This window comes from Mus musculus, chromosome 6, assembly GCF_000001635.26.
Source record: "Mus musculus strain C57BL/6J chromosome 6, GRCm38.p6 C57BL/6J".
Classification (NCBI taxonomy): Eukaryota; Metazoa; Chordata; class Mammalia; order Rodentia; family Muridae; genus Mus; species Mus musculus.
Window position 1 is genome coordinate 82,474,238 of NC_000072.6, and position 25,790 is coordinate 82,500,027.

At 44.0% G+C, this 25,790-nt stretch overlaps 1 protein-coding gene across 4 annotated transcripts in view; it reads left to right on the forward strand.

The window, feature by feature from the left end:
- Positions 1–25,790, forward strand: part of Tacr1 (tachykinin receptor 1) — a 158,102-nt gene that overhangs the window by 72,235 nt on the left and 60,077 nt on the right. For all 4 annotated transcript variants that reach the window (XM_006505863.3, XM_006505864.4, XM_006505865.3 and 1 more), the window contains exon 3: positions 18,289–18,483. In XM_006505863.3, coding sequence (XP_006505926.1) covers positions 18,289–18,483 — 195 coding nt within the window. The remainder of the gene's footprint in view (positions 1–18,288; positions 18,484–25,790) is intronic.

Below are 25,790 nucleotides of genomic sequence, written 5' to 3' on the forward strand. Positions count from 1 at the left end.
AGAGGAAAGGCTGCTCAGCTGGCCCAGCAGTCATGAAACAGATACCAAGCCACCAAAGCTGTTCAAACAAATGTCTAATCTGTTTGTGACACCTGTCACCAAGGCACAGGAAAGGGGGCCTTGAAAGATCAGAGGCCTTTGGCACACAATGGCAGAGAGTCCTTTCACAAGACTTCTGGAGTGCATAAATTAGTCTGGTCTCCATGTGAAGGTACTATCACACATGGAGTGTTGGCTTTCCGCATGCTCTCTGTGGTAACAGAGCCTGACACTAGCATGTTTGGTTTCTTTGCTAGAAAGTGCTTTCTTGGTTGTCTAAACTGGGCAGAGACAGAGAGCCTAGAATCTCTGTACCACGAGCAGGCATGACTGGGCTTGTCTTTGCCCTCTTATCTGTCTCCAAGGGACCCTGGCAGAGGTGGGGCTGGACTGCCTAGTCTAGAGGGAGGGCTCGTGGTGGTGAGAGCCCATCGGGACTTGACTCTTCCCACGATTCATGGGAAAGTGTGGGAGAGGGCTAGGAATACCAAACCACAGAGGTGCCACGGGGTTTTGCTTTCCCTGCCTGGCCAGGGTCAGCCCTTCCCTTCTCTTTCCTGGTGTAGTCACTTGGTGCTTGGTTACCCATATGTAAAATGTTATGCGAAACAGCTTCTGGACCAGGGGAGACAGCACAGTGGGTAAAGCACTTACTTGTCTTGCAAAAACAAACACCTAAATTTGATCTCCAAAACTCTCATTTTAAAAGCTTAACAATGGGACACACTTATAATCCCAGCCCTGGGGAAGAAGACCTAGGTAGATCCCCGGGGACTGATTGGCTACCTAGCCTGGTCTACTTGGTGGCCAGTTAAGAAACCCTGTCTCAACAAAACTGGATGGAAGATGCCTAGAGAATGACATCTAAGGCATATGTGTGTGTGTGTATGTGTGTGTGTGTGTGTGTGTGTGTGTGTGTGTGTGTGTGTAATATATATACACATATATACATATACATATGCAACTTCATACACATACACACACACATCTATGCAACTTCACACACATACACAGCTTCAAGATAATCCTCTCCTGTGCTTTCAACACAAGTTTTCTCCTAGACTTCCTAGTACATGATTTTGGAAACATGCCTGACTTCAAGCACGACTTCGTTTCGTCCTTGAGACTTCATGCTCCTCAGTGAACCTCTATTTTGTCTCATGAAGAAGCTGGATTAAACAACTCTAAATCGGCCTATCCATGCTAGCAGCCTACCAAGTCACTGAATCCCAAGTGCCATCAGCATCCAGACATGCAGACAGCATGCAGACATGCAGACATGCAGACAGCATGCAGACAGCATGCAGACATGCAGACAGCATGCAGACAGCATGCAGACAGCATGCAGACATGCAGACATGCAGACAGCATGCAGACATGCAGACAGCATGCAGACAGCATGCAGACATGCAGACAGCATGCAGACATGCATGCAGAACCTAATCTCTGGTTCAAGCTGCTTCTAGTGTGTTTGCCTCTGGCCCAGCATCTTTTCCTTGATGTCCCAAAGAAACACTTAAGCCTCCTCTGATTGAGGCCCAGGTGTCAGGCAGTGTGAGCAGAACAGATACCCTAGGGAGTCTGCCAGGCCTTCCGCTCTGCCTCATCCACCTTTGGTTCTTTTGAAACTCTCTGTGTATCATCTCAGCATAGACTGTCTTTCTGTCTTCTCTTTCCTGGGCCTGGTGTCTGGAGAGTCTCACGGTGATGCCTCACTAGGCAGAGATGGACCCCTTCTTTTTATCATCACTGGTCGCTGTGGTTAGGCTCTGTGGTGGTTGGTATTTATGGTCAACTTGATTAGGTTTTTCAATCACTGTAGAAACCTACCGTACCCCTTACTGTGCAGCCTTCCTACTGCTGGAATAAAGCACTGTAAACAAAAGACACTCAGGGAAGAAATAGCTTATTTTAGTTTATGGTTCTGGAGAGTCCATGACGGAGAGGAAGGCACAGCAGCAGCCAGATCAAGAAGCTGAGAAGGAGAGAGGCTATGGACTCTCAATTCTGTCCCCAGTGACATATTTCTTCTCCATGAGACATTTTACTACCTCTAAAGCTTCCATCCCCACCCCCGGCCAAAACAACACCACCAACTCGGGACCACGTGATCAAATTTGTGAGCCTATGTGGGACATTTCTCACTCAAACACTACACATACCTCTAGGAGCATCTATTATTGCATTTCCAGAAAGGTTTAATTAGGCAGAGAAGATTCACTGGGAGCCTAGACAGCACCACCCCATGGGCTGGGTTGCAGACCTGATAAAAACGACAGAGAACAAGCTGGGCATCAGCACTCGTCTTTCGCTGCCTTTTGACTGTGGACACAATCCTACAGAGCTGCCTCGGGTTCCATCTGCCAGGCCCTTCACTGTGTGATGGACTGTATGTAACCTTCAACTGCAAGTCAGGGCAAACCCTGCCTTCCTTAAGCTGCTTTTCATCAAGTCACACAGCAAGGGGAGGAATCACTGATGCAAGCTCAGCATTGGTGGGAGGCAAGGCCTAGAAGGAGGAAGTAGATCACTAGGGAGGTGCCTTCTGAGACTATATCTGATGCTTGTGCTTGGCTCTCTCTCTCTCTCTCTCTCTCTCTCTCTCTCTCTCTCTCTCTTTCTCTCTCTCTCTCTCTCTCTCTCCCTCTCTCCCTCCCCATTCCTGTGCACCACAAAGTAAGCAACCTCTGCCATATGCTTGCTCCACCATGATGTTCTTCCTCATCATATGTCCAGAAGACTGTAGACTGAGACCCTTGTACTGTGAGCAGAAATAAATCATTCCTCCCTTAAGCTAGCTATCGTATCACAATGACTGTAAAACTCACAGAGGAGGGAAAGTTAGTGCTTGTTGGGTGCCTGGATGCTTCTGACGGAAATGAGGGGATAGCAAGAGATGCTGGCTGAGAGGTGCAGTAAGGTGGAATGGTGTGGAGACGGGCCTCTCAGAAACAGAGTGAAGTTTCTCCGGTTCGGGCCTCTCAGAAACAGAGTGAAGTTTCTCCGTTCTGCCTCCCCGTCCTCGTCCTGTAGCAAAGCATAGGCAAAGTGCATGTAGAAGCTAATCATCTTAGGGGACTGGTTTGGACACTGCCAGGCGGTGGGCCCAGCCCTCTGCCCACAAGGCCCATGGGCCACCAGCCTCTGCCTTCCTCTGCTCCCTTCTCCCTTGGGAAGTTACCTTTCTCTGTGACGGTAACACTCCTACCCCAAGCATCTCCACATCTGACATCTCACTGGTTCCTTCTCATAACCACTCCGAAAACCTCCCCCAACTGCTGGCAGAAACATGATCTTCTAGGAGCTCGAAAAGGACCCTGAATGGGGACGTGAGGGTACAGGGGCAGCAGACACCAAATTCCTCAACCTGGAAGCCCGGTCTTGGGGTCTCCAGGACAGGAGGTAACTTATTCCCGCATATAGCTGGCTAGACACTGGGACCCCTCTTTGCTCTGACACCAGGTTTCAGCAATTACTTTGTTGAATTGTCTCACTGGACCGTGAGGGATGAGCAGCACGGCTTTAATTTATTTTTTTCCCCATGAAATACTATTTAGGCGGTAATTGAGTACTTCCATCCCTGACAGCAGCTATTAAGCTGACGCCACTGCCTCCTCAGTGTTTCGCATCTTCGGGCGTCTGGCCCAGGATCCAGCCAGCCAGCCACAGGGTGGTTCAAACGTCTGGTGTCCTGTGTACCCTGGGCTTGAGCTAGGCACCGAGGCTCTAAGAGTCAGTTACATGACCGCTGGGGAGACAGCACATGAACGCTAAGGCAGTGTGAGCCCTTGCTGTGTGCGACCTACACCTGACATGTCTATTAGCTTGAAGAGTGTTAACTCACTCTGCCCGGTAACTACCGTCAACCCTCATTTCAGGAGGAAAAATAAAGAGCAATTCAGATTCGAAGTCACTTTAAGAGAGATTAAGTGGTTCTGGGAAGGCAAGGGGGAAGACCAACCGAGAGAGGCAAAACCTGTGTGCTGTGTTGGGAGCTACACCGGAAGAGGAAAATCATAGCTTTATTCAGGCAGAGGGGGATCCAAGGCTCGAGGCCCCAGACCAGGAAGGACACCCTCACCAGTGACACAGTGGTCAATAAGCAGAGAGTAATGGAATGTTTACTTTCTATTTTTGCTCCACCATGATGTTCTTCCTCATCATATGTCCAGAAGACTGTAGAAATACCCCTTTCTAGAAATACCCCTTTCCCCCCACCCCTTGATACTCTGTGTGTTTACTCCTGGCTCTATCATCTTCCATTATCCTCTGAAAATTAGTGTACTCTATGGGCCTCTGCCTTCCCCCACCCAGGCCCATTGACCTTGCCCTTCCTCTCCAACCTTCTTCCTTAGTTTTCCATCTGAAGTAAAAAGTCAGTAGCCAGCCTCTCTGCCTGCTGCTTGCCCCCTGCTTGATAAAGGAAAGGGATGATCCATCAATCTGTGAGTAGCTACTAAGGCTCTGTCTTGTCCCTGGTGAGGTGACTCAGAGCTTCAAAGGATGTAATATTTGAAAGGTATCAATAATCAGGTCTGGGGCTCAAGGGAGACACTGAAGCTGCTGTCTCTTTGGATAAAAAGTTGTTTATTGTGAGTTGTTAACACTATAGACTTACAGACAGAATGACAGACAGCATGGCAGGGGTCCTGATGAGAGTTCAGGCTCACAAAGCAGCGTCTAGGTCTCTTCTTATAGACCCCAGGGAAAGAAAGCCAGGCTGTAGTCAAGGTGTCTTTGATTCTTGGGCCATAGGAGGAGAGAATCTCAGGGGAAGAATGTGGGGGAAGAGAGACTCATTTAGTTAGGATGTATCCACTGGGGCAGGAGGACAGCAAACGCAGGTAGCCTTCTGATGTCAGACAATTTGAGGTACGTGAACTTCGGGGACATGAAAATAGCCTGACCTTGAACCTTAGAACCTATATTTAAAAGGACAGACATCATGGCAAGCGTTTGTAGTCCCCATGCTGGGGGAGTGGACTGAAGCAGTCCCTGGCAAGCCAGCCTAATCTATTTGGTGAGCTCCGCTCTGACCTTCACATTCATGCTCACACACACGCATGCGTGTGCCCCCCTCATTCACACGTACCAAGAGTATGCCACAGGCTGATTCCCACACATGCCCTCACCTAATTAAGCTTCCAGGTCAAAGCTTTCAGGTGTCATCTCACTGAGAAGACTTTCCTGTGCATGCCCACAGGGCCTTGTGTCTACACTGGCTGCTGCTCCTACTGTAGTGTACCTCTCCATGGCTGGGTAGTACCTTATGTGGCCATCATCATGCGTGCGTGTGTGTGTGTGTGTGTGTGTGTGTGTGTGTGTGTGTGTGTGTGTGTGTCTTCAAGAAACAGCCATCTCTCCAGAACATTGGCATCCTGTGCTCTGCTCTGATACCCAGACAGAGGTTAATTAAGACTCACTGAACGAATCAATGGGAAATCAGTGCAGGGGAAAGCCCAATGTCTGTGTGCAGAGAGAGGAAGGCTGTGCACACTGGTGACAGTGGGAATGAGAGTCCTGGATCATTCCTGATTAAAAGCAGAGGCCAGCTGCCAAGTTCAGCTTTAGCCCTAGCACCGCTTGCTAGAGGAAAGCTGGTTTTACCTGAGTCTCAGTTAAGTTAGCTCATCCAGCAAATGAGAGTTTGACATTAGCCTTCCTCAGAGTTGGTGAATGATAAATAAGCTAACACAGGGGAAGCAGGTAAAATTGAGGCCAGAATTAGCTCCACGAGCTGGATGCTAGCTGCGAGCTACTTTTAAAGACTTAAAGATGTGCAGATGAGCTTTTCTTTTCATCTTGGGATTTATGTGTAAGTACGGGGCTTTTCTATGCCAGCCCTTTCTCTGAAATAATGACATAGAGACCTGGTACATGTATTAAAGGCTTCAAAGCACTGTGACAGAGCACATACTGAGCTATTCTAACCTGACTATGCTGCTCTGGTCTACTTCCAGCCTACTTTCCAGCCACATGTCCTGTTATGTGGCATCTTGGTCAGACCCTGGCCTCCTTCTTCATTCATATGCTCACGGTGACTCTCTGGGTCTTTCCCCTCCAGCCCTCACACCATGGCAACTCCTCTCCTCTCCTCTCTCTACCTGGGACCCCTCACCCTTGCTTTGCTGGAATCAGAAGTTCTACCCTAACTTTCCTGCTCAGTTAGAAGCTGATCAGCTCTTCATTAACCAATCAGAGGTGATGGAGAGCAATTTTTACACAACATTGAGACAGGATTCAATAATAATGACAGTACCAATGTCTGGACTGTAACCAGATCTGTGGACACAGTAATTGTGAATCCACAGTTCACAAAACCATCCCCCAACCAGGAATAACTAGACAACAATAATAAAAATGAAAAGATAGCAACACTTCTCCCTGATTTTAAAAAAAATATGTTTTGGTGGGTGCTTTTGATGTTAACTAGAAATGCTAATTTGCACACCTCAAAATATCACCTTATATGAATACATTTCCTTGGCAGAAAGTGAAGACTGCTAAGAGTCAAGACCTGAAGGTAAACATTCTGTGACTGGGATCAGAGCAAGGATGTCAGTTTGTTATCCTGAGTACTTGACCTGGATCGTGACCTTGTATAAACGTATTGCAATGAAAGAGAAGGCCTGGGACCTTCACTTGAAGGGTTGTTCAAAAATCAGTCTCTCAAAGGCAGGAGATAGATGACTGTACCTTGAGTAGACCAGATTTGGAAAGTTGTTGGTTTACCTGTCCAATGTCAGCAGAGAAAACCTCCCATCTCTAATGTTAGTGCTCAATTCAGTAGAGGAAAACAGGCCCCTCCCATAAGAGTCTGGGATAGAAAGAGAGTTCTCAGATAAGTGTACAAGCCAAGCATAGTAAGCAAGCAAAATCAAAAGTGCAAGGCAAATCAAAATTACAAAAAGGAAATGAAACAATAGTTAAAATGTAGACGCTCATCAGACAAGCAATTACTACATCCTGAAGAGTCTGGGAGCTGGAAGGTTAATTCCAAAATTATCCAAATGCAGAACAGACATGAAACAGTGCGGCACAAGACTGCACTTAGGACTAGAGAGATGGCTCAGAGGTAAGAGAACCTACCAGCTGCTCTTTCAGAGGACCAGGATTTGGTTTCCTGGCCTATGTGGTGGCTCACTCCAGGTCCAGGGTATCGGATGCACTCTTCTGGCTTCCGAAGGCAATGAACATGGTGCACAACCATTTGTATGTACAAGCTGGCGAATACTCATATGTATAAAACAATTGTTTTAAATGTTCCTTAAACTTAAGAGATAAAACTAAGGGTGTAAAACTAAATTGTCTCAGTAGAGAAGGCATTCCTATATTCTTTGTTGAATGTCTTATCAAATTTAAGAACTGCAAAGCGAAATGATTTCCCAATTCATACCCCTGCACTCTGATACCGAGGGTAACTTACGGACACACAGAAATCCATTGGAAAAAAATCTTCTCAGTCAAAATAGCTCTCAAATTTTAAAAAACTAAACTATGCATGCCACACAGGCTTTTCCTGCCTAGCACTCCTCTTGTCTCTGTAGAAACACATTCTGATACATTTTTGTCATATTTATATTAAAAAAATCATAATATGTAGGGTTGAAGAGATAGCTCAGTGATTAAAAGCACTTACTACTCTTGCATTGGATGTAGATTCATTTTCTATCGGAGGTTCCCAAATGCCTATAACTCTAGTTCCAGGGGTACCTGATGCCCTCTTCTGGCCTCTGCAATCATTGGGTGAATTTGGGTCCACATACATACACTCAGGCATAGACATGTAAGATAAAAATAAACCTTAATCAAAAAAATCATAATTCATTCAGAATTCAATATTTTGTGGTTCTTCTTTAAAAACATTTTAAGTAAGGATCTTTGGCTAATTTTAAAGAACATGCAGCCAGAATTAATTTTATATTACTTGAGTTAATTCTCACAAGGTTGTCAAAGGCTCAAACACATTTGAAGTGTTAACTAAGTCAGAAATTTATATTCATCAAATAAGAAATATTACAAAAATAAATTAGTTCAGTTGCTCTAAACACCAATACATTTTTTAAAAATTTCAATGCTATAGCTTCTATTTCAATTGACAAAACATTAGCTTGTTTGACACTATTGCAAATTACATGTACCACCTAGTGACATAAAATTTTATTTATGTCCCAGGCTTCCTTAATTTAGTAAAAACAATATTTTGAACACAATGCATTCATCAGCAGGAAAACAAATGACTTTATCTCCACTGCTGAGGTTTGAACTTAATGGAATACACAATGACAGCCAGCTGTTTCACCTTCCAAAAACTTTGAATCCAAGAACTAATTGGATTAAAAGCATGCTGAAGCATCTTTGAAATGAGCTGATTTTCTATTTGAAAGAATCTGATGACTCTGATATAAAATTAGAATCATTTAGCTCTTTGGCAAGTTCTTCTGCTAACTGAGCCAACGGATTAATGGGTATGACTTGACCTTTTGTACATGCAACAGGAAAATTGAAATTGAAAATGACTAAAATTAATAATTTCATCTAAATAAAAATTCGTGTTTCTCAGGTAGGCGGGAGAATGCTCCCTGCCCTTCTTATGAACACCATCTTGGTATCTTTAGGAACAACTGCCCTTAACAAGCAAACAAGGCCCCAGTATGTAGCAGCCCTCTCCCTCTGATCCTCCTTCTTCACCTTTCTGAGTGTGGATTCGCAAGCACAGGGAGCCTTGTCTACCTGCATGGCTAGGAAGATGGTCAAAACAAAGTGTTTGTTATGCAAACATAAGGTCCCAAGTTCAATCCCCAGGACCCACAGGAAAAGCCAGATGTGTTGGCTGGAATTTGTAATCCCAGAGATGAGGAGGCAGAGAGAAGCCAAGCAGAACCCCAGAGCCTCAGGGGGTTTCAGTAATAGGTCTTGTCTCCAAAGCCAAGGTGGAGAACTGTCCTGCAGAAGGGTGTCTGCAGCTGACTTCTGGCCTCCACTGCACCCCTTTCACCCTCCCTATCTATTAGCTTTGTGGTGTCAATGCTGGTTCATATTCACCAGCCTTGTCTTTTCGCTTCCTATAGCAACATCTTGAATCCATGGAAGTTAAAAGTCTCACTGCTGTGTGTCTGTTACCCATTCATCAGAAACTATGGAAAAGCAGAAATCCAGGATTTGCTTTTCATTAAACATGAAAAAACAAAAACCACTTCATTTTAACAAGAAAGTTAATGAGTCAATCAATCATTGTAGAGTTACACTGGATAATAAAACCCAAGAATGTGATGTGCAAGGATGCCCAAGTCAGTCATACACTCCATATCAGGATGACTTCTTGTTCAGCAGGTCACCATACTGATGATTTCCCAGCCTTCTCATGGACCCTGCTACCTTGTGGCCTGGGGACTTGGGTCCTCTCAAGGCTGCAAGTACAGAATGTGAGCCTACCTAGAGAGGTAGTTCAATATCTGACAGTGGCAGAGCCCCAGAGCACAGTGACAATAGGGAAAGGAGCCCTGGATGGGAGGATGGGATCTTCCCTCCATTATCAGGTAATCTAGATGTCCTCTTCCCCAAATAGTAATTAAAATATCAAGGAAGTAAAATCCACAGTTCTTCCTTTGTTTCTTCTGCCTGTGGAGCTAAGGTTGACCATCAGGTTTCTTTCTGTGCATGGAGCCTCTTGGACATGCCCCAGACCTCCTACTCATCTTCAGTTCCAAGTCTCAAAGTGGAAGTGCCACCAAGAAGCAGAGTGTGTCCTAGCAGCATCCTCCTGTGGGCTGGAAGGATGCAGCCCAGCAGAAACTTCTGTAAAGAACATAGCAACACCCTTAGTGCCAATCCCTGACTCAAGTGTGAAATCCCCAAGGAAAAAAAAAAAAGCAGCCATCAGAGATGCAATGGCCAGCAGGTTGTTTGACTAGAACCTTCAAACTGAGACCAGAGGAGGGGGCGTTTCCTAACTCCCCTCTGCTGCACACACACACACACACACACACACACACACACACACACACACACCACCCCACAGGTATACACATGTGTTTGGATCCACAAGTGGAAAAACACATGGAATTTTGTCTTTTAGCATCTAACTTATTTCATTGAAATTGATGATCTCTGGTAGTGTCCATTTTTCATTAAATAACATAATCTCATTTTCTTCTTTTACAAATGAAAATATTCTATTGTGCATACATAGCATGTTTTCTTTATTTGTTCATCTACTGGCAGATACAGGTCAATTCCAGAACTTGGCTGTTGTGAACAGTTCAGCAACTGACACGGGTGTGCAGGTCTCTGTGATGTGTTGACTTGGGTAGGCATGTCCAACCTGTACTGGCTAGGCTACATGTATTCCTGCACAACTATCAATGTTGTCCCATACACTTACAGATAACAACATTATGTTACAATGTCAAAACGCTGATTGTCCCTCACCTAGAATCCTTTGGGGAAATGCCAAGAAGTGGTATGACTGGGTTATAGCATAGTTCTGCTTGCAAACTTTTAGAAAACTTCCTTAGTGATTTCCAGTGACTGGACAATTTATGAATGCACTCCCACAAGAGTGAATACATCATTCCATTGTCTTTGCACACAGGAAAAAGGCCAAAAACAAAACCTGGCCGAGCCTTCTCACCCTACCTAAGCTCCCCACCCTCGGCTTCAAGCCAACCCTGAGGTATGGGATTTATTTTTATCCTATTTTTCTCTAATATTGTAGTGAAGGAAATAATGTGTCACTTTGATATGTTCTTTCACATATAAGGTATGATTTTTGTTCTTTTGTATGTATGATGTATATGTGTGTGCCCGTGCTTATGCCTGCCAGTATGCCGGCAGGTGTGTATCTAGGCGGAGGCCAGAGATTGATGTTCAGTGTCTTCCTTGATCATTCTCCACATTATTTTTTTATTTATTTATTTTATTTATTTTTTTGAGACAGGGACTCTGAGCTGAGAGCTCCCTGGCCTGGCTGGCTAGCCTGGTTAGACAATGAGCTCTCAGGAATCTGCCTGTCTCCCCAGCAGACACACATAACACACCACTACGTTATTCAACTTATTGCATTGGTGCTGGGGATCCAGGCACAGAGCCTCACACTTGTACAGAGGGTGCTCGGTTAAGCCATCTCCCCAGCCTCCACCCCAATTTGCCCTATTTTTATTCATTTTAAGTTATTATGCAGGATAATGAGCTTCACTGTAAACAGGGTTATACAAAATCACGGGTTTCTTTCACATAGCAGATAAGAGACCTTTGTGTATTGCAGAGGCTGCTGCCGCCATTGGTGCCTGGTCCACCACTGCTGGCAAAGAGGCTCAGGTTAGACTTGGTTTGGTTTTGGATTTCATTGCGTTTTCCCAATCAATCACATCTGACTTGAGGTGTCTTTGTCACCTGAATGGGTCACCTTCTACACTTTCCCAACCAGAGCAGGTTATCTAGCCCAGCTTTGTGTCTTATGTTCCAAAATAGCTTTGCAGGATTCCTCAAGGAAAGGACACACAGTTCACACCTCCAGCCCGTTGCGTTCTGCCTCTTTCAGACTGGTCTGTGAGCTCTACGAGGAACTGGTGGCTAGAAGCTGCTGAAAGGACAGGGGTAAAGTCTCCTGCAAGCAGGCAAGCTTTTGTTGAGTACCCAAGGCTCCCAGAAGATTGGGAGATGGGTGTGCAGTGTCCTGGGGATGAGGACAGTCTGGTGATCGGAACAGGAACATAGATTATTCTCTTGGAAGATGGAACGTGAGGATGGAGTAAGGAGCCACAGCTAACACGAACAAGGGAGGACAGTCAGCTGAAGGCTATACAATTCTAAAGCAACCCAAATTGTTTCCCAAAAGACAAAACGTTGGCCTGAGCATGCATGTTTAAAGGATGGGAGAGCTTTCTACAGATGTCAGTGGTTTAGGAAATAGGCTCCAGAACTGGTCCCTTGCCTGTGGGGTCTCAGATCATCTCCTCTCATTGCTCTCTACAGTAGATACTGTGTTCCCCAATGGCCTGGGGACTCTTTATCTGACTCTTCTTCGAACCACACGGAGCCCGATCGGACCACACATAAAGCAGGAATCTCCAGCAACAGTAGGCTGCATCCTATCCTTCGCTCCACTTCCCCTCAGACTGTCACAGGTTCTCAATCCCGTCTGCCTCACATCCGTTTCTTTTGTTCTTGTTGGTGGTGTCCCTCCTATCTGCTGGCAGTGTTTGAAGTAAGTCATTGATGGACCACTGGACTAAGAAACACGTGCCTTACAGAATGGGCACAGAATCTGTCCCCACCTGAGGGACTCTGGAAATGTTTTCATGGTCTGTGATCTTTGTACCACCTCTGGGGACCAGCCAAAGGCCTCTTTGGCTATAGCTATGACTTTATCTAAAGGCTTGAATTGCTTTATGAAATTTAATTTAGAGAGTCATGCCAACTTTCTAATTTAAATCTCTGTAGTTCATTGATAAAAATAATGGCCCAGATCAAACTCTTAGCTGATGAGATAATAATGACCTCTAGTTAAAAGAGCTGTGTCCTTTGCAATGGGAGGAGGAAGGAAGGAGGAAAGATGGGGCACTTTCTCAGAAAAGATATTCCAGAAGATGATCTAACAGAAGATGACCCCTGTGTGGCTCCCAGCATACTGTCTGTGCACGTGTTAGTCAATGGACAAATACTGAAAATTGTCAAAGGATAGAAAATCAAAGGATGGTAATATACAAGGACTAGAGACCAGTAGGGTCACTCCTACAGGATGCTCTTGGCTACCCATCTAATAGAAAATATTTTGAGCAATGATTATTCTCATTTAATAGTCATGCACCTATTCAGATTGGGAATGATAAAGCTATAGCATATATGTCTGTTTAGAATTTGCTTTTAATCAACTATTTAAGGGGTCCCTTATATATGCCAAGAAATTTGCATACTTATTTACTCAGTAAGTATTCACTGAATATTACTAGATCCCAAACACTAAAGGAACTCTTCTGTGGAAGACAGAAGGGGAAGACAGGCAGGCAAATAGGAAAATAAGTGAGCTGTGGCCAGCACAGAGTGATATCTAGAGCATTGAAGATGCTCATCAGATCCTTCTTCAGAGGCAAGGATGATGGAGCCAGGCTATGGACTGAAGCCAGAGCCAGACAGGAAAAGACTGAGATCAAAACAGTCCTCCCCTGAGAGACTTGTGTGCTCAGATGGGGACAGGATTCCGCAGAAGATGATCACCATCCTCTTGGTGACAGACTTGATGTGTGTTGACTTCACTCTGTGCATGCCCTGGTGAAGGTGAAACGTGTTTCTAAAGATGATACCCTGTTGTTCTAATTCCTCTTATTCCTCACTCTCCATAAACAACGAAGCTCAGATCCAGCCCACAATCTCCCTGTAAATAAAGTTTTACTGGCGCACAGTTATATCCAACAGTTTCCTTCCCATCTGTGGCTGTTTTGACACCACAATGGCAGGGTTGCATAGCAATGAGGAAAACAATGGACCCTGAAACCTGTATTTGCTCTCCAATCATTATAGAAGTTTGCTAACCTTTGATCTACAGTCATACTCTATCTCTGGGCATCCGAACTCAGGGACATAGAATTAATTACCATGCTGGAAAAGAATGAGGGGTGACTGAGTTGATTTCAGGTGAAGGGTTTGGTTTTAGGGACAATCCTCTGCCCAGTGGCCTGGGGCTAGACTAACAGGAAGTCAGGACTGAGCTGCTGGGGAGAAAAGATCTTCCTATCCATGACAAAACTATGCAGTGTTACACTTTTCCAGATTAAGAGGATGCTTCCTCGAGGTTTCTTTTTATAAAACATTATCACCAAAAGGAACTGCACCTCCAGATTTTAGCTAGGAGGTCACACGCAGCTCCAGTAAGAGCTGACAGGCTTCTATGAGGCAGAGAAAACCCGAAGTCAAGAACATAGCCTACACGCTTCGCAGCCTCTGGACCCCTGGCTCCGGCAGTCTGGTGATTAATGTGTAAGGCAGAAAGACATTTAATTGGCTTCCTTGGTGTCCCATGAGCATGGAACAGTCAATAAATATTTATTAAATGTATTTTCCTAGGGCTTGAAGCACTTACATGGTAATATCTTATAATCAAATAAAAAGGAGGTTTTGAGGGTGGATCCAGATAAAGGCACTGTACGTAAATGTGACACAAGCTAATGATGCAGTGTAGGGGAGAAAATACCTAAGTTATGTGGGTTGTTCAACTGAGGCTAACTACCACGTAAAGAAGAAAAAAGTGTGTTGCACAATCCACAGGAGAGGAGAAGGGAGAGACTGAGACAGATGCAGACCCAAAGTCACAGAGGCAGATGGGGAGAAGGAAGAAGAAAAAGGAGGAAGCAGGAGAAATATATAACTAGGTTTGGACAAGCAAAAACATGTATTTTTAAAAGCCAATCTTTGATGCTAACTTGGCGTTTCTATAGGTAATTCACTCATTTGTCACCAAAATGGCTGCTAGTCTAAAAGAATGGCACAGAGTTGACTGAAATGGGCTTCCAAGCAGCAATTTTTGTAGTAAAGATAAAATATGGCTTTCTGCCACCCATCTGGGGACATTTGGCCAGTACACCGATGCAAACCTCCCCCCAAAGCATAGTCACATTCGATTCTGTGTGGTATGTCACCAGTTTGGAGGTGGCCAATGGGATTCCTTTATTTAAGCTTGAGCATTTATCCTGAGTTAAAAGCAAATTAAAACCTTGCATCTGAGATCATATTAAAAGAGGGTGCTGTAATTACTGCATGCTCCCCTGTGGGTCTCTCTCTCTCTAGTTCAAAGCCTGGGAGTACACAGCTGCCAGTGAGGGTGGACATCTGCACAGGGCTAGAAGAGATAGGACAGCTCCATGGCTTCCTCCACAGCTTTGGAGATGAGGCAGGAAATCTTGATGAAAGATGCAGAATTCCTGGGGTTTCACAATTTCTTTCCTTTTAAATGTTTTAATTTTATTCTTTGGTGGGGGTGCATGTGTGTTTGTGTGTGTGCATGGGCACGTAGAGGCCACAGAAGTCATTCCTTAGGATCTTTTCACCTTGTTTCCGTGGCAGGTTCTCTCAGTGTGAAGCCTCAAAGATTCTCCTGTCTTCACCTCACCATGCTGGCTTCATGTGTGTGCCACCATGCCCCCTTCCTAATGTGGCTTCTGGGATCTCACTCCCAAACCCTCATACTTACATGGCAAGTGCTTCACCGACAGGGCCACCTCTAATAACCCCATCATCCCTTCTTAATGTTTATGAAAAGGCTAGCCTGAGGCATCTTCCGGACATCCTGCTTCCCCATGTAGAGCATTGCCACAGTCCTTGTTCTTACATACAACCCAGAAAAGGGAAACCCAGACCCCAGCACCTATGACTGAGAAAGCTAAAGTTTTAAGCCTCTGTCCAAATCAAACTATCAAACCTTCCAGAATGACAGACCTAATCCCAACCCAGAAGGAGACAGCTCCAACCTCAGAGCAGGATGCTGTCCAGGCTTAGCCCAAATCTTTAAGGCCACCTACCATTTGGAGGCTTCTGCCTCCACAACACTCTTAAGGTGTTGAGGTATTGATCCAATCTCCACTTGAGGTCACTTGTCTGCTCTTGTGATTATGGTTGTTTGTGAACGTGCCTGCTCTCCTGGAGAGAGATGCTTGTAGCCTCCTGAAGGGAGGCCAGTGCTCTGCATCCAGGAGATACTGCCTGAAATTACTCTACTAGTAACCTGGCCCCAGTTCTTGACCAGAGTTCCTGGGAGATCAGAGAATACAGTAAAACAATTACCCAGGGTTCTATGGAGTCAGCTGACAGCTGTACAGATGTTTGTGTATGGCTGAAGTCGGCATCGGACTTCCTGCCCCACAAAAACCAAAACGCCTGCTGTCAGATAATGTTTAGACCCCAGTGAATTTGTAAAATACCATCCCACTCTGAGAGGGAAAGTGCACATTTTAAATAAGTGGATCAATAAAATTTGTAAGAAAAATACACACCAGGAATACCTTTTCAAAGGGACAGGCAGGATCATTGTGTGACATGAAGTGCAGATTGTCCTGTCTTTGCCTCAGAGCTCTGTGGCACCTGGCACCTCAGAAGCTATACACAGCTTTGGACATGGGGACAGCCTATCAGGGTGACATCTTTAAATCTAGACCACAGGTGTGAGGGGACCCCAGAATGGCTGACTTTCTAAGACAATGGTTCTCAGGTCAGGCTTGCTAATGCCGTGGCCCTTTAGTACAGGTCTTCAGGTTGTGGTGACCCCCAACCACAACATTATTGTCATTGCTACTGCAAACTGTAAATTGGCTGCTGTTATGAATTGTAATGTAAATATCTGTGTTAAGGTCTCATACTCTATAACTATGAAGACTGGAGTTCAGGTCCCAGCGCCTATGTATGACAGACGGTGGGCGTGTCTCCATCCCAAAAGGTCTCAAAAGTTACTAGTGGAGCAGAGCAATGAGCTCCCTCTCCCCCTCCCTCTCCTCCTCCCTCTCCTCCTCCCTCTCCTCCTCCCTCTCCTCCTCCCTCTCCTCCTCCCTCTCCTCCTCCCTCTCCTCCTCCCTCTCCTCCTCCCTCTCCTCCTCTCTCTCCCTCATTCTTCTCCTCCTGCCCCTCCCCTCCCTCTGGTGCAATCCCTTTGAGGTTTGTGTTTTACACTGTGTCTAGGGTTTCCTCATGAAATCACACCCCATCGCCCAGGTGAGAGCTGACGCCACTCTCCCAGCCGAGCCCTTAATACATACCCAGCTCATCGCTAAGCTTTTATAATGCTGCGTAAGAACTCTTAAACCAGCTGCAATCACACTCTGTCAAAGGAGGATGTAGCCTGAAAATGCATCTGGCCTTTTAATTGTTATGCAAGCATTCGCATGTTTCCACAAGCTGAAACAGCTGCAGGGTCACAAGGCCATGTCACCTCATGGTGCCATCATAGCACAGCTTTGCAGACTGAGACCTCTTCTGTAGTGCCTACCTGTATTCCTATCAGCAGTGTCCCTTAATCCCAACAGTGCATAAGAGAAGGCTGGGGATGTAGCTCAGTATAGAGCAATTGCCTGACAAGAACAAGGTCCTGGGTTCAGTCTCTGTCACCAGGAGGGAAAGGGGGGGATTCCTTTTTTACTGTTTATTTTATTTAATTATGAATTTGTATGAGTATATATGTGTGAGTGTATGTACATATAAATGCAATTGCCCCAGGAGGCCAGAAGAGGGCATCAGATCCCCTAGAGCTGGAATGATGTAACGGCCAGTTGTGAGCAAATCCTAAGAACCAAACTCAGGTCATCTGGAAGAACAGTAAAGACTCTTAACCACTGAATCATCTTTCTAGCCTCAAGGATAAAACTCCTGATGTTGGAAGAACTTACAACATGTCATTTTTTTCTCATTTGGTAAGCCGCTGACACGTATTTGGCCATCCAATATGCACTACAGGCATGTCAATAATGAAAATCCTTCTGAGAACAGTGCTAGATGGGTTCCTAACTTTTGAAAACTCTATCTGACATTCCTTATGAGTTTTTAACATTGTGTGTCATAAGTCAGATAGTCTAAGGATAGACCAGAAAAAGTAGTTCAGGCAATACTTGTAAATAATCACTGAGAGGGGCCATGGGAGAGAGCCCAGTCACTGAGCTCCGAGTCACTGGGTGCCTCCTGTAGAAACAGGAGGACCTGAGTTAGTCCACTGAGGCGGGGTCTCTTCTGAACCCAGAGCTCATAACTTGGCCAGGATGGAAGCCACCCCAGCAATCATCCTCCACCCAGTCCCCTGGGACCTAGAGTTACAGGCATTTGTGGAGACACCCAACTTGTTGCATAGGTGCTGGGATCTAAACTTCAGTATCCATGGATATAGAGCATGAGGCCTTAACCTCCGTGCCATCCCTCAAGTTCTCCCCCACCCACCCTGAAAAGGACCTGACTTTAATCCCCAGAATTCATGTGGAAGAGTTGGAGCATGGTGGTGCACACCTATAATCCTGGCATTATGCAGGCAGAGTCAGGCAGATCCCTGTAGCTTAGCTATGGCTAAGCTAGCTTAGCCTAATTGCTGAGCCCCAGGGTCCAGAGAGAGTCTGTCTCAAAAGACTGCATAGATGGTTTCTGGGGAAGGACATTGAAGGTTGGCTCCTGACCTCTATACATAGACAAACCCAAATATTGTAAACCAGTGGGTTTCTGGGCATTTCTGTGGGCAGGAAAAGCACACAATGACAGAACATTGTCCTTTCTTCCGTTCTGCAGATACATGGCCATCATCCACCCTCTTCAGCCCCGGCTGTCGGCCACTGCTACCAAAGTGGTCATCTTTGTCATCTGGGTCCTGGCTCTCCTGCTGGCCTTCCCACAGGGCTACTACTCCACCACAGAGACCATGCCCAGCAGAGTAGTGTGCATGATTGAGTGGCCAGAACATCCCAACAGGACTTACGAGAAAGCGTGAGTAGAGATTTGCTAGGCGTGTGATCAGCGTGGAAGCTGCTCTGTGCTGTGCAGAACCTTCCTTGTCCTAACCCATTCCTTTTTACTTCTCTATTCTTGTCTCAGTGAAGATTTCGCACGTGTCTGCCTGACTTCCTCACATCCACTGCTCTGACATGGTGTTGATATGTCTACCACTATTAGGGGATGGTGCCCCCTAATACTGTGAAAGACTTATTAAGATCAGTAAGACCTAGTTGCCATGACAGGTACATCCCAGGTTCCTGAAACAACAGATCTTTGAGTGCTCCACCATTCTTCCTGGGCCTTTTGTCTTAGATGCTTCCTTGCCAGGATCTATGTTTCTGTGATGTCACTGTACCAGGCACAGCATGATGGAAGGTGGGCATGTCTCCACTCCAATCTCTCTCAACAATGACCTGCTCCTCTCCCTCTGATACAATCCCTCTGCAGCATGTGTTTCACACTGTCTGCAATTTCCTAATGAAATTAAGTGGCCATCACTCATGTGGTAGCTGGTACCATAGGATACATGTAATAGACAACCCCTCTTTCCTATATACCACAGCCCCACTCCCTGGCCCCTTTCTTCCTCCTAAACAATGTCACTACCCTTGAATCTCTTAGCTCATAAGCTGTCTCGAGGGAAGCATCAATCCAAGGCTCTCATAGCAGTTTATAGTATGAGAAATGAGATATCCCGATAAGATACAAGCATTGAGGACTTCTTAGTGTCTAGGGGTTGCAGAACACCGACAAGCAAGCCTGCTTGTCTTGTAGGAGGAGGGCTGGTCACTAACAGTCTTTTACAAGATGTCTTAGGAATTTTCCCTAATGCTTCTTGCCCTGGAGGCAACACCAAAATTCCTTATTCTTTACCTTGTTCCACCCAGCTAAAGGGTGATATGAAACTTATATAAACATCAATTTTTGTGGACTGAGAGAACCAGGATAAATTGGGTCTTTGGGAAAACTCACTGAATTTGTCCAAACTCAGGATTGTTATTCGAATCAAAAACAATACTGATGCTAGAAACTGAAGAACTGAGATTTTTAAATATGAATTGCCACTAGCTGTGTGATCACAACGTCTCATCTTTCCTCAAATGGAAGAAAATAAAATACTGTTTCCTGTAAATGAGCGTCATGAGTATCAGATGAAATGAGGCATGTCTCCAGTTGTAAACTAGCAAATGTCAAACGGGACTTATGAACGGAATTCACTGGACAACAGTGTAATTGTGTGGCCTTTAAATTTAACAAATGCTAAGATAAAGCATGGTATCTGTCATGCCACTTAGATCTGAGACTTCCAAAGCCTGTCACACAGCCCCTCTGGTGTGTCTGTTACACGGAGCATAGGAGAGTGGCTTGCCAGGGAGCAATGCCTAAGACTGAGACTTGGCTCTCCAGTCACGGACAAACACATCTGATCCACGAAGCAGTGGAGGGTGAATGCTCATCCTATAGGAAGATGCTGTAAAATAAGTCTTTCTGGGGAAGCTACAAATACGAGCAAGGTCTCAGTGGGACAAAGGGTATGGGTCCACCAAATGTACAGACCTGTGAACAGGACCCAGCCAGGTTTCCTCCAAGCAAGGAAAAAAATACCTCTGTTAAAATACCTCATAAAAACAAAAACAAAACCGAGCTACCTTTCAAGATACACACAAGTTCTTTATTCTTACAAGTTTAAAGCTGAACTCTGAATAGCTTGCTCTTCCCACACAACTGTGGGGTTTTAGTCAACAAACAGTGATACTTAGAGACTTGCTGGAGAACATCTTGTTGATTTGCGTTTATTAATGACTAGAAATTTCCTTTGAGGCTCAACACAATGCAGTGGGACTATCATCTTTCCTGGTTTTGAGAACTCAAGAGGGAGGAGGTGTCACGGCTGTGTGGGTCGGTCTGCTGTCACTGTTTATTTTACACAGCTACTGTTCTAACTTCAGTCTGTCACCACAATAAAGCACTCTGACCAATAGACAGCTCCAGAAGGATAGGGTTTATTTGGCTCATGCTCGCAGGTCACCGTACATCACTGAGGAAACTCGAGGCAGAAGCTTAAAACAGGAATCACAGATGAGCACTGCTTGCTGGCCCACTCTCTGGCTCTCTAATACTCAGCTGTCTTACATAGCTCCACCATGTGCCTAGAGAATGGTGCTTCCCAGAGTGGGCTGGGCCCTTCCATGTCAATTAACACAATCAAGACAATCCTCAAAAGACAGGCCAACCTCATAAAGATAATTATTTAATCATGATCTTTTTTTGAATGATTCTAGGTTTTGTCAAGTTAATGGTTATTAGAAATGGTTATTGTGAGCATTTGAGATTATTTACTCAAGAGATATATAATACCTTTGTTTTCTAATACTAAATTTAAAAAAACCTATTTGCCATCCATCCATACATTGACTATGATACAAACATAATTCAAGAGCATAATAGTTTCCACATTAAGTGTTCTTTTCTGTGTGTTGTTATCCTCTATAATGTTTGGTGCTATATTTCTAGAGGCTTGGATTTTAACATGTTTATATTCTCTTTTTTAGAACTAATGATTGTACTTTCCATAGTACATAATAATCCTAATGTTGATATCAGATGGAAACTCTGTTTTGAGGCATTGGGATGAACAGGTGGCTCCTGTTCAATGAGGTCATCCCCCAGCCTTATCACCTTCCAGTTCAATCATTAAGAGTCAGTTCGTCTAAGGCTTCGTGTCTGCTAGTACACTCCATATGGAAGTATTAGGAGAAGTAAGTGTGATAGTTAATCCTAACAGCTAGTTTGACAACATCTAGGCTTACCATGAAATCACATCTCTAGGGGGGAGAGAGTTCCCAGAAAGGTTTAACTGAGAAAGGAAGACCCAGCCTGCATATGTGTGGTACCAAGCCCTGGGCTAAGATCCAGGATTGGATTTAAAAGGAAAGAAAGCTGAGTGTGGGCATTTATCTCTTTCTGCTTCTTGGCTATAGATGCAAAGTGACCACTGCCTTGGGCTTCTGACTGTATGCTTTCTCTTCTATAATAGACTATATCTCCTCACAGTGTGGGCCAAAGTAACCTTCCTTCTTAAGTTGCTTTTTCCCCAGACATTTTGTCACACCAACAAGACAAGTCACTAATATAAGAAGCAAATAACTCACATGAAGTGTAGGGGTCCCACATGTAGCAAAGGTCTAATGAATGCTGACTGCTGATATCAGCACCATTCACCAGTCAGGTGGCTGCCAGGCAGACAGGAGGCTAAGCAGGTGCTTAGGCTTCATTTCTGATAGATCGTTTGTACCAAGAAGTTAATTACATAGAAGTATTGTGTAAAATATCATAAATGCCTTCTGCCTACATGGTGACCTTCCAAAGCTAACATCATGCAGATCCTTTGATAATACACAAATTCAGTGAAGAATTGTGAAAGACAGGTAGCTCAGGATAAAGAAAGAAGACTAAGTATTAAACGTGCACGCTACAAAGTAAGTTCTAATGTTCAATTGGTTTATAAAGAGACATTTAACTTAATTTAGTGTGCATGAAAAACAGAAATTCAAACCACAAGGAGGTCATGAAACATACCCTCAGACTAGCTGATGGCTTGACCCAATTTGAATGTTCTAAGTTCTACAAAGATGGAAACAATGAAAACTTTTGTTGGCTGCTAGGAAAAAAAAATCTGAATTTGCAAAATCACATTGTAAAATGATCTAATCATATCTAGAGAAAGAGAAGCTATGCATGCCCAGAAATTTCCTTCAGTGATAGTGAATTACCCCAGCAAAGCTCATGCATCTATGAACCGAATGCAGAGAGCAACCTTCTCAGGCAGCACTATTCATACTCACCTAAGCTGGAGAGACCTCATATGTAAATATGTTTTAATGATGCACCCTGTATCACTAATAAACCCAGCAAAATGATGCTCTGTGGGTGGCTCTTACAAAATTTTAGAATAAGCATAACAAAGTGGCATCCTTGAAATATCGAATGAGTTAGAAGAATATTGAATTCCAGCAAGGAAGTGACACCCTGAGAGCAAAAGTCCCAGTTTCTCCTGCAGAAAGGACAGGGGTGTGATGGAGAAGAGGCCCCTGGGGTTCCTCTGATGGGACACTGTGGTTGTACTTCTTGAACTTGATGATTGTGGCATCTGTGTTTGCTTAAAGGATGTAAGGACAGGTCATCTGTTACTTTGGGCACTGTATATTTCATAATTTCAACCTAAAATTAAATGTAATACAAAGATTCTTATTGCTGCAAGCTATTAAAAAGATGTTTTCTCTAGAATGAACCAAAATATTCTACCCAGAATAAGTAGGAGAGATTTTCTTTTGAGGTGTAGCCTCTGTCTATGATGATGCTCCTTACAAAAACTTGCCTTTAAATAAATCACAGCAGACTGATCCTCGCCTATTCTGTCACCTACCAGACCTCTTGTTTTTGCAATGCTAACTTCTATGAGTCACTTCACCTTGAGTTTTCCCAACTAGCTAAAGAAAGATAAGATAAACTCTTGTCTCTACAAGGGCCACAGCTCTTGTTGGTGGACAGGAGACTTCAGGCCTCAAAAATATGCACATGTACAGATGTTCACTTCTGAAAAATCAGTTACAATTTTATTCTTCATTTTAAAAGATGAACATATTATGGAGTATAATAGACGTTCCTATGACTCTCTAAGCTCTATGGACTCCTGTTCCAACTACCCTGATGTCTTACTTTGTTTCTATTTTCGTGATAAAGACTATGACTAAAAGCAGATTGGGGAGGAAAGGGTTTATTCAGCTTACGCTTTCACGTTACAGTCGAGGAAGTCAGGCAGAAATCTGGAGGCAGAAAGGCATTACCTTCGTTGAGTTTCCCTCTCCGTGGACTTCTCTAGTTTGTGTCAAGTTGACAAGAGCTTCGCTGCATATACACTGACAAATATTCTTCCAGATGACAAGAGCTGCACTGCATATACACCGATGAAAGTTCTTCCAGATGAATACTATTCTTCATTTTTTGAGGAGACATATTCATATGATTCAGCACAAATATCATCTCACAAAAGGCAACTTATTGTGCATATTATTCTGCAGCCTGTTTATATCTTAACAAGTCTTGAAATATTTCTGTGCCAACACACAAAGGGCTTCTCTGCTTATTTGAGAACACCATCATTTCTACAGTCATTAATTGGTGGGAATTGGATGGTTTCCAACTTTTGGCTATGTCACCTACATCTATCTTGTAAGGATGTCTAAAGTACAAACAATCAATGGTGGAATATGAGCAGTTGTCTACACAGAATTGCATCAAGGTACATTCTCACTAGCAATGTGTGGGAGTCCTCACTCCTCCACTGCATACCCACAAAATATATTGTTAAAGCTTTGGGATTTTTCCTACCTGGTAGGGGAAATATGGCATTTCATTAACGCTAAAATGTATGGCCTTTTGTCATGAATGAGTTGTAATATCTTTTCATAATTCCTCAGAGACTTTCACATATACTTTATAACTATATCATTCTGATACCATAAATGATTTCCTATGTCATTAAGCACATCTTTACAACATGATGTGAATATGTGAAAAATAATAGAAATCTAGATACAATGATTTTTTGGCTGATTGATAGCTAATATAGACAGACGATAGAGAAAGGGAGTATAAACATAGATAAATAATGATACATAGATAGACAAATAGATGATAGATAGATAGATAGATAGATAGATAGATAGATAGATAGATAGATAGATAGATGTATATAGATAGATGATAGATTGATAGATAGATACATAGATAGATAGATACATAGTAGATAATTATGATGATATATATCTAAAATATATAAAGAGATGATAGATGATAAATATGTTGGTAGATGATAATTGAAACGGATATATTATAGGTAGATGATTAGTTGATGGATAGCTAGATATATAAAAATGATGATAGTTAATAGATTGATAGATAATAAATCAATGCATGTTAGACAAGTAGATATGATAGGTAGACAACTTAACTTCCGAGTAGGCTGCTTCTCGCTGCATCCCTGGATCCCAGGAGAACAAGTTGAGTTTCTTCTGATGTTCTCTGCTGATGTTTACAATCTGCAGTAATAGAAAATTATGCCAATGCAATAATGTCACAAAAATGGGTGCTTCGGCTCATCATGAATACTAATTTGCAGTTGAGTCCTTCCCTAATTAGTAACTCAGTAGCCTGCTTGTGGCTGATCTAGCAAGACAGTGATCTAACCCAGGGGGTCCTATAAAAGTGGCTTTGATTGAAAAGTATTGACAAAGATTTCAAGTGTGACCAAAAGTAACTCTACCCACTAGAACAAACATCACAGAGAAAAGATGAGAGAATAAAGAAAAGGTTGTCTTTTTCAATTAATTTATTTATTTATTCACTTTGCATCCCAACCACAGTCCCCTACTCCCATTCCCCCACACACAGCCCCTCCCCACATTCTCTCCTCCCCTTCACCTCTGAGAAGGGGGAGGTCCTTCCTGGGTACCAAGCCACTCTGGCATCTCAAGTCACTGCAGGACTAGATACAACTTCTCCCACTGAGGTCAGACAAGACAGCCCACATTAGGGAACAGGATCCACAGGTAGGCAGCAGAATCAGTTCCAGTTGCTACGGACCCTCATGAAGACCAAGCTGAACATCTGCTACATATGTACAGAAGGCCTAGGTCCAGCCCTTGAATGTTCTTTGGTTATTGGTTCAGTCTCTGAGAGCTCCTAAGGGTTTAAGTTAGTTGACTCTGTTGGTCTTCTTGTGGAGCCCCTATCCCATTAGGGTTCCTCAATCCTTCCCCAACTCTTCCATAAGACTCCCTGAGCTCTGCCTGTTCTTTGGGTGTGGGTCTCTGCATCTGCTTGGGTGGGTCAGATGCTGTATGGAGCCTGTCAGAGGACACTTAGACTAGGCTCCTTTTTGCAAGCATATCAGACTATTAATAGTATCAGGGATTGGTTCTTGCCAATGGGATGGATCTCAAGTTGGGCCAGTCATTGGTTGGTCACTCCCTCAATCTCTGTTCCATCTTTATTCTTGCACCTCTTGTAGGCAGGAAAATTTGGGGGTTGAAGGTTTTATGGGTGGTTGGTGTCCTTCTCCCCTCCCTAGAAGTCCTGCCTGGCTACAGGAGGTGGTCACTTCAGGTTCCATATACCCAGCTGCTAGGAATCTCAAAGCTGTCAATATCTTAAAGCATTTCCCCTCACCACTTTCATTACATGCACAGTAGTTTTTAAGGGACTGTTGTTACGGCTGGTTACTCTTGCCTGGGCTG